This window comes from Leucoraja erinacea, chromosome 10, assembly GCF_028641065.1.
Source record: "Leucoraja erinacea ecotype New England chromosome 10, Leri_hhj_1, whole genome shotgun sequence".
Classification (NCBI taxonomy): domain Eukaryota; kingdom Metazoa; phylum Chordata; class Chondrichthyes; order Rajiformes; family Rajidae; genus Leucoraja; species Leucoraja erinaceus.
In genome coordinates this window covers 54,442,994-54,453,227 of record NC_073386.1, presented here as the reverse complement: position 1 = coordinate 54,453,227, position 10,234 = coordinate 54,442,994, and the positions used below count along the sequence as shown (strand labels likewise).

The 10,234-nt window shown below is 43.2% G+C and overlaps 1 protein-coding gene across 1 annotated transcript in view; it reads right to left on the bottom strand.

The window, feature by feature from the left end:
- Positions 1–575: 575 nt before the first annotated feature.
- The window catches only part of LOC129701226 (complement factor H-like), an 82,260-nt gene continuing 72,601 nt past the window's right edge, over positions 576–10,234 (bottom strand). Inside the window, exons 16-17 of the mRNA XM_055642331.1 lie at positions 4,988–5,072; positions 576–957 (exon numbers count right to left, since the gene is read on the bottom strand). Of these exons, the coding sequence (XP_055498306.1) occupies positions 5,004–5,072 (69 nt within the window). The 3' untranslated portion in view covers positions 576–957; positions 4,988–5,003. The remainder of the gene's footprint in view (positions 958–4,987; positions 5,073–10,234) is intronic.

Below are 10,234 nucleotides of genomic sequence, written 5' to 3'. Positions count from 1 at the left end.
AATTGCCTTCTCCCTGGTAGGATCCAGTACAAGCTGCTCTAAGAATCCGTCTCAGAGTCACTCAACGTTAGTGAACCCCGGGTTCGAATCTGACTTTGGGTGCTGCCTGGGTAGAGTTTGTGACTGCATGGGTTTCTTTGGTTTCCGGTTTTCTCCCACATCCCAAAGACATGCGTGTTTGTAGGTCTGTAAATGTCTGCTATTGTGTATGGAGTGGATGAGAAAATGGGATAATATAGAACTAGTATGAGCGGGTGATCGAAGTTTGGCGTGGACTTGGTAGACCAAAGGGCTTATTTCTATGCTTTTTCTCTACACTAAACTTAAAAACATGCATTTGCTGCATTTCAATATATTTCTTGCAGAGGATCAAACCATGCAAAAGTTTTTATTGCTGTGAATTACAGCCCTGACAAAAACAACATCACACTATAATATTGCATTTATTAAATGTTGACAACGTTGAATGAATTCTCCTGCTGTGGCTGATGTCCTCATCAACATTCTCATGCCGTGTAAGTGAAGTTTCATTGGATGTTAAATACTCCTATTCATTCAATGATTATCCAGAATAATAGCACACAAGGTACACCAATTTATTATTCATTATGTATCATTACATAACATTGTATAGTGATAATTTGTGAACAGTAAATTAATAATATTTCAGATGAAGAGATTGGAAGCATTAACCAAAAGAAGTTTCACACATTTAAAAGTCTTCTACTGCTTTAACAAACAAAACTATGCCGAATAAATTATTATTCTGGAAATAGCTTCAAGATGTTGCAATATAAAAGAACGAGTTAATTGTTGTTCCATTAAATCATTACTTTAGTTTTAGAATTAATAGACAATGAAGAAGTGTCTTGTAAATGCCCTTCAATCAGTGATTGGATCTTTAATTCTTGAAAGATGTTAATTGTATTTTCTCCAACTTGTAACCACATCTTGCATCTGTTATTGATGTAAATAGAGGATCATTAATATGTATACCACATTTATCCAATATCCAAATCAAACAGTAGATTCAGCTGAAGTTCTAAACTTTTAATAATTATCTCATTATCTCTTCTTACAAAAACGAGGAGAAACTGAAAGGTGCAATAAGTACATCTTATTCTCGGTGTTTACTGAATCTTCTGAGTGGTGCTGGATTCTTTGCCGGAGAGGGAGTCCCTGTGTTTACAGAATTTCATTCTGCATCTCCACAACTCCACTTAGACTTGATTTCTTCCCATTTGACAGGAAGGTTTCACGAGAATTAAAAGACCACTTGAAGGTAATGAAGGTGAAAATGGTGAAGGTTGTGAGTGTAATGTACACAGTGTCACTTGCACCACTGGCATTTAGGTGCAAGTGAGGGAAATACTCAGGGAATTAGAGCGATATAGGAGTGGAACTAGACCCCAAGCTAGTTTGTAGAGTGCCTCAGAGATAGATTCTTAGAGCAGCTTGTACTGGAGCCTACCAGGGAGAAGGCAATTCTGGTTGTATTGTGTAATGAACCAGATTTGGTAAGGGAACTCGAGATAAAGGAACCATTATATGACAGGTTTTAATCTGCAAATTGAGAGGGAGAAGGTTAAATTGGAAGAGTCGGTATTGCAGTTGAACAAAGGGGACTATGGAGTCATGAGGGAGGAACTGTCCAAAGTTGACTGGAAAGGGACCCTTACAGGGATGACGGTGGAACAGCAATGGCAGGTGTTTCTGGGAATAAGCCAGAGTTGCAGGATCATTTCATTCCAAAGAGGAATAATGATACTAAGGGGAGTAAAAGGTGAACATAGCTGACAAGCGACAAATCTTCTGGAATTTTAGGAGGATATAACAAGTAAAATGGACAAGGAAGAGCCAGTGGGTGTAGTGTCCTTGGACTTTCAGAAACCTTTTGATAAGGTCCCACACAGGCGATTAGTGGGCAAAATTAGGGCACATGGTATTGAGGGTAGGATATTGACATGGATGGAAAATTGGTTGGCAGACAGGAAACAGAGTACGAATTAACGGGTCCCTTTCAGAATGGCAGGCAGTAACTGGTGGGGTGCCGCAAGGCTTGTTACTGGGACTGCAGCTATTTACAACATACATTAATGATTTAGATGAAGGAATTAAAAGTAACATTAGCAAATTTGCACACAAAGCTGGGTGGCAGTGTGAACTGTTTAGAGGATGCTATGAGGATGCAAGATGAATTGGACAGGTTGGTGAGTGGGCAGATGCAATATAATGTGGATAAATGTGAGGTTATCCACTTTGGTGGCAAGAACAGGAAGGCAGATTATTATCTGAATGGTGTCAGGTTAGGGAAAGGGACGTACAATGAGATCTGGGTGTGCTTGTACATCAGTCACTGAAAGTAAGCATGCAGGTACAGCAGGCAGTGAAGAGAGCTAATGGCATGTTAACCTTCATAACAAGAGGAGTTATAGGTGCAAAGAGATCCTTCTGCAGTTGTACAGGACCCTGGTGAGACCACACCTGGAGTACTGTGTGCAGTTTTGGTCTCCTAATTTGATGAAATACGTTTTTGCTATTGAGGGAATGCAGTGTAGTTTCACAAGGTTAAATCCTGGGATGACAGGACTGTCATATAATAAAATAATGGAGCGACTGGGCTTATATATACTGGAATTTAGATGGATGAGAGGGGATCATATAGAAACATAACATTATTAAGGGATTGGACACGCTAGATGCAGGAAACATGTTCCCGATGTTGGAGGAAGTCCAGATCCAGGGGCCACAGTTTAAGAATAAGGGATAGGCCATTTAGAACTGAGATGAGGAAAAACTTTTTCACACAAAGTTGTGAATTTGTGGAATTCTCAGCCTCAGAAGGTAGCGGAGGTCGATTCACTGGATGCATTCAAAAGAGAGTTAGATAGTGCTCTTAGGGCTTGTGGAATCAAGGGATATGGGGATGAAGAGGGTACTGATTGTGGATGATCAGCCATGATCTCGAAGGGCCAAATGGCCTCTTCCTGCACCTATTGTCTATGTATCTATGTATCTAACAGGCCCTTTGGCTCAACTTTTCCATGCCGACCCTATTTTAGCGTACCATTTTCCTGCATATGGCCCATATCCTTCTAACCTTTCCTATCCATGTACGTCAAAGTGTCCTTTAAATGCAGTTACAACACCAGTGTTAACTATTTTCTGTGGCAGTTTGTTCCATTTACCCAGTGCCATTGAAGAAGACACTGTTGTGAAGGCACTATTGTGACATGGTTGTGTGACGAGATTTTAGCCATTAAGTGTGTGTCAAGTACAGGGAGATGTAACCTGCACTTGACCCACTCCTTCACTTCACTGAACACGGACCATTCCCACCCCTGTCCTGACCACAGCTAGCTATTGCCAGGAGATCCCGGGTGGCTACAATAGGAGGACAACAGACAGGAAAAGGCTTCTGGACTCGGTGACCATCATGGCATTCATGAGCAAGTGAGGGAAATACTCAGTGGGGAACTGTTCCACACACAACAAAGGAATAAATACGTTCAACTGGAGTTTCAGCAGCTGTAATGTACTTGGAATTAATAGGAATGGGAAAGGGCAATCCAGTTATACTGCCAGTTTGTTTGGGATATGAATTGCAGTGCCTGCTTTAGTAATGAACTGTGTAAACAGAAAAGTAAGGGCCATGAGCAGCAACTTGGAATCAGTTCTTCCAAAGATCTGGGGAGCGACTTTATCAGGTAAACAAAACAATCAAATCCTTTGAATCTCCTGCACTGATAGAACGATGTAGGGAGGAACTGTAGGTGCTGGTTGACACTGAAGATATACTGTACAAGGGTACAAAGAGCACGCAGGGTGTGAAAAGGACAGATCAAAGCAGATGTTTAGGGAAATGTACAATGTTTCATTGTTGGCAAAGGGGGCAGTGACAATGAGGTGTACAAAGTAATATTAATCAGGAGGACAGTGAAACCAGTAGGAGAACTGGGGTGGGTGAAGGATGGAGAGAGAGGCAAATCAAGGGTTACTTGAGGTTAGAGAAATCAATGTTCATACCGCTGGGTTATAAACTGCCCTGGTGAAATATAAGATGTTGTTCCTTCAATTTGCTTTTGGCCTCACTCTGACAGTGAAGGAGACCCATGGCCAAAAAGTTCAGTATGGGAATGGGAGGGGGAGTTAAAGTGTTTAGAGGCCAGAAAATAATGATAACAATTTCTGCATCAGTTGCAGTCAGACGCTCCCCACACCCGCTTTAGTCGAGCACCCTCCAGCATTATTGAGAGAAGGAATTACCATCTCCCTTCACACTCACTTGAATTCACAACACTGATCAGCCTCATCAATATCCTGGGGGTTGGACAGTGAGTGGGCTCACACTGACCATGGACCAGATGCATAAATGCTGTGGCCTACTTTGCAGGACCAAAGCTGCAGTAACTGGTTCAAGCCTCCTTGAACACTTTCCATTGGGCTGCACAGTGGAGCTCCAAGTGCACCCAAGAACCTCAGTAGCTCCACAAATGACACTCTACCCATTTACTAAAACATATACCTCCTCACCAGCAGAATAAGGTTGCTATAGCAGGTCGGCTGCAAAATACAGACAGCATAGAAACAGGTCCTTCAGCCTAAATTACCCAACCAACCAAGTTGCTCAATCCACGCTACTTTTTCTGCCCATGTTTGGCCCTCCTGTCGATTACACGGACAGGTGGGTCTAGCATGGGTTCATAAGCCTTTTGAATGTTGTTAGAATACCTGCCCCAACTACCTTCTCTGGCGGTTTGATCCATATACCCAAAACCTCAGTGTGAAAAAATCCCCCCTCAGGTTCCTATTATATCTTTCCCGTATCACTTATGTCCTCTGGTTCTTCAAAATGTAAAACATTAACCCTGACAACATTCGTGACAACTTATGATCAATCCCACTTAAGCCATCAAATATTGAGCTTGACTTTTATAGAAAGTGATTTGCAGCAGGAAAATATCTTTGTGCCAAAATGCTCACTTACCTTTCAGTTTAAGGTTTTAGCACAGTTGTTTAGGTTTAAAAAAACGAATGTTGAACCTTCCACTGAATGTAATGTTGAAAGTGATCTATAAGACACAGACATAAATATATAGAACGATTCTTCCTAAGTGTATACGGAATGCACATAAATATACATCAGAGAGAGATGGGTTTGCCTAATTTTATGCTGCCATTTGTGCCCATGAGATAAACCAGACACCTGTGCAATCAGTTACCTAACAAATACAGGCTGACGTGGCAACTGATTTCCAATCAGCAAAGTCTCACAAACGTCAACAAATTATGGACAAAATAATCTGCTTTTGGCAGCATATTGGCACAGTGGTAGAGCTGCTGTCTCACAGCACCAGAAACACAGGTTCGATCCTGACCTCGAGAGCTATCTGTGTGTGAAGTTGTGCACTCTCTGTGACCACGTGGGTTTCCTCTGGGTGCTCCGGTTTCCTCCCACATTCCAAAGGTATGCAGGTTTGTAGGTTAATTGGCTTCTGTAAATTGTCCCGAGAGTGTGAGATGCAAAAGTGCGATAACATCGAACTAGCGTGAACAGGTGATTGTTGGTTGGCTATGATACTCAATTAAACAATGTAACATGCAACTGTTAGTATTGCAGCCTGAAGTAACTGAAATAAATTTAATGAATTTGAAAATACTTATTTTTGAAACTTCTGTGGGGAAAAAAAAAAAATCAGTAAGGCATTCGACAAGGTTCCGCATGGTAGGCTAGATAGCACGGAATCCAAGGAGAGATAGCTGAATGGATAGCCAATTGGCTCCATGGAAGGAAGCAGAGAGTGATGGTGGAAGGTTGCTTCTCGGACAGGATGCCTGTGACTCGTGATGTGCCTCAGGGTTCGGTGCTGGGCCCGTTACTGTTTGTCATCTACATCAATGATTTGGTTGATAATATACGGGGCAAGATTAGCAAGTTTGCTGATGATGCAAAAGTTAGTGGTTTTGCAGATAGTGAAGATGGTTGTGAACGATTGCAGCAGGATCTGGATCGATTGACCAGGTGGGCGGAGGAATGGTGGATGGAATGTAATACAGAGAAGTGTGAGGTATTGAATTTTGGGACGTCGAACCAAGGCAGGACCTACACAGTAAATGGTAGGCCTCTGGGTAGTGTTGTAGAGCAGAGGGATCTAGGAGTACAGGTACATGGTTCCTTGAAGGTCGAGTCGCAGGTAGATAAGGTGGTCAAAAAGGCTTTTGGCACTTTAGTCTTCATCAGTAAGAGTATTGAGTATAGAAGTTGGGATGTAATGTTGCCATTGTATAAGACATTGGTGAGACCGCATTTAGAATATTGTGTTCAGTTCTGTGCACCGTTATAGGAAAGATATTGTCAAGCTTGAAAGGGTTCAGAAAGGATTTACAAGGATGTTGCTAGGACTAGAGGGTGTGAGTTATAGGGAGAGATTGAGTAGGCAGGGTCTCTATTCCATGAAGTGCAGGAGGATGAAGGGAGATCTTATAGAAGTGTACAAAATCATGAGAGAAATAGATCGGGTAGATGCACAGAGTCTTTTGCCCAGAGTAGGGGAATCATGGTACCAGAGGACAGGTACAACGTGAAGGCGAAAAGATTTAATAGGAATCTGAGGGGTAACTTTTTCACACAAAAGGTGGTGGGTGAATGGAACAAGTAGCCAGAGGAAGTAGTTGAGGCTGCGACCATCCCATCAGTTAAGAAACAGTTAGACAGGTAAGTGGATAGGACAGGTTTGGAGGGATATGGACCAAGCACAGGCAGGGGGACTAGTGTAGCTGGAACATTGTTGGCCGGTGTGGGCGAGTTGGGCTGAATTGTCTGTTTCCACACTGTATCACTCATTGAATCTATAATATCACAAATCTGAAACTGTCTAGTCCCTAGCCACCTTTACACCACTGGCACAATCGTCTTTATAACAACAGGATTTTCTACAACACAAGATTTCTTAGTGTGCAACTATTGTGTCATGCAGAACAGGGATTTGTTAAAAGTTAAATTTAATGGATTATAAATGTTGAGCCATTGCCAGAGATTATCTGACGAGACATGCAGAGATATGAACAGGTCAGACAGTGTTTAGAGATCATTATGGAACCATTGTGAAGCACTAGGATCACCATGTTCATTAAATTGTCCTCCTTCTCCCATTGGCAGAAGATACAAAAGCCTGAAATTCTATATCAACAGATTCAGAAGCAGTTTCTTCCCCGTGGTTATTAAACTACTGATCATTCCTCCCATAAGCACAGTTCCGATCTTCCAATCTTCCAATTCCATTTCAAGCAGGGTGCAAGGCCACCGAATTCAAGTGCAGTTTCCAACCCCTTCAAGCAGGGTGCAAGGCCACCGAATTCAAGTGCAGTTTCCAACCCCTTCAAGCAGGGTGCAAGGCCACCGAATTCAAGTGCAGTTTCCAACCCCTTCAAGCAGGGTGCAAGGCCACCAAATACAAGTGCAGTTTCATACCACTTTCAGCAGGGTGCAAGGCCACCAAATTCAGTGCAATTTTATTCCACTTCAAGCAGGGTCCAAGGCCACCAAATTCAAATGCAGTTTCATACCATTTCATGCAGGGTGAAACCACCATAAAACCACACAAAACATCAAACTCACAGTTCAGTAGACATTCGGTGTGTTCAGTTGATTCACAGCTCAGACAGTCATGACCTCTCCCTTCCCCATCATTCAGACACTGAGCCACAACCACACTTCCGGGTTTTATAACCCCTCCCCCTCCCACCGGAAAAGGTGTGGCTTTCAGGGCGTGATTGAAAGGAGAGAGATTCTCAACATTTTTTAAACATTAATAACACATTTATTTTTCATTGATGGGAAGAATTCTCTGCACCTCAGCAGAGGGGGGACTGAGTAAGATGGGCAAAAATCACACCGGTAAGTGGTAGTGTTTTATCTAAAATCAATATAAAGTGCAAACAGGAAATGCATTTGCAGTAGTGCCTTTTAACTTCAAGCCAAAGAAACCAAGCTGCCATTTGCAGTAAGTAGTGCCTTTCAACTTCAAGTCAAAGCACCCAAGCCACCATTTGCAGTAAGTAGTGCCTTTCAACTTCCTGCCACCATTTGCAGTAAGTAGTGCCTTTCAACTTCAAGCCAAAGCACCTTATCCACCATTTGCAGGCAGTTCAAACAAACCATATTTTCATTTTCAAGCCACATTAAGGGTACTCACAGTTGTGTAGACATATGTTCACTGTTATTCAGAGCTCAGAGAGACGTGACCCTTGGCTTCATCCATCTTGCAGAGATTGAGTGAGGCACACCACTTCCTGGTTTTATAGTCCCTCCCCCTCCCTCCAGCAGGGGCAGCAGAGAGAATGGTGATTTAAAAAAAAACATTAATATCTCTCTGATTTGTCATCGATGGGAATAATCCTCTGCACCGGTAAGGCGGAGGGGGACTCTGAGCGAGGTGGCCAAAAATGACGACCGTAGGTGGCGGCATTCTGTCGGAAATCGCAGCACAGTGGGCCAAAAGCGGTCAAGATCAGAGATTTAGTAATATAGATTATCTTATTTGATTGGATATTTCTCTCAGTGCACCACCCGTTCTATCAGTTTTGATTGACGATTGTACTCATGTATAATATAGGCCCTAAGGTCATTAGTGGTAGGAGGAGAATTAGGCCATTCGGCCCAACAGGTCTCTTCCACCATTCAATCATGGCTGATCTATCACAACTAATCGCATTCTCCTGCCTTCTCCACATAACCCCTGACACCCGTACTAATCAAGGATCTATCCATCTCTGCCTAAAAAATCTTTCAGTGGCAAAAAATTCCACAGATTCACCACCCTCTGACTAAAGAAATTCCTCCTAATCTCCTTCCAAAAGGAACGTCCTTTAATTCTGAGGCTATAATCTCTAGTCCTATACGCTCCCACTAGTGGAAACATCCTCTTCACATCCACTCTGTCCAAGGCTTTCACTGTTTCAATGAGGTACATTTCAATGAGGTCCCCCCTCATTCTTCTAAACTCCAGTGAGTTCAGGCCCAGTGCTGTCAAACGCTCTTCATATGTTAACCCACTCATTCCTGTAAACCACTGGTATGATAGGATTTAATTGGCCAGCAAGCAAACAAAAGCGTTCGCCTGCACCTCAGTACATGTGACAATAGAAAAACAATACCAGTAATATTCTTGCCATAGAGAGAGTACAGAGAAGGTTCACCAGACTGATTCCTGGCATGTCAGGACTTTCATATGAAGAAAGACTCGATAGACTCGGCTTGTACTCGCTAGAATTTATAAGGTTGAGTGGGGGTCTTATAGAAACTTACAAAATTCTTAAGGGGTTGGACAGGCTAGATGCAGAAAGACTGTTCCTGATGTTGGGGAAGTTCAGAACAAGGGGGCCACAGTTTAAGGATAAAGGGGAAATCTTTTAGGACTGAGATGAGAAAACCATTTTTTACACAAAGAGTGGTGAATCTCTGGAATTCTCTGCCACAGAAAGGAATAGAATAGAATAGAATGCAATTTATTGTCATTTAAACCTAGGTTTGAACAAAATATCATTTCTACAGTTTTTTACATTACAATACAATCCAAGACCCACACTTAACACAGTTTACATAAACATCCATCACAGTGAGTCTCCAACATCTCCTCACTGTGATGGAAGGCAAAGTCTTTATCTCTTCCCTTTGTTCCTTCTCCCGTGGTCCAGCAGTCCAACTGCAGTGTCGAGGCGATCTGGGGCTCCGATGTTAAAGCCCCCGGCGGGCAATGGTAAGTCCTGAGGCTGTTTACGCCACGCCGGGTGATGTTAGGCCCCTGCTCCATGTCCTTAAACCCGCGATTCCAGCGGGTGAAGTCGCCGTTGCGGAGCTCGGAAAAGCGGTCTCCCACCAGGGACCTGCGAGCTCCCGATGTTCCCGTCCACCGGGTCTGCGGCCAGTGCCTCCGAACTCCAAAAGTCGGGTCGCAGCCGCACGCCACCACAGCTCTTCCCGCTCCAAAGTTGGCCAGCTCCGTGATGTCAGTTCCGCAGGCTCTGCAACTGGAGCCCTCAGGTTAGTCCCGGCCGGAGGTCGCCGCCGGCTCCACGATGTTAGGCCCAATGACATCCGAGACCCAACAGAGAATAGTCAGGTCCCCGCACAGGGAAGAGATTTAAAACTGTTTCCCCCACAGCACCCCCACCACCCCCCACATATACACAGCTAAAAAAAATAATAAAAACTAACTCAAGACATACATTTAAC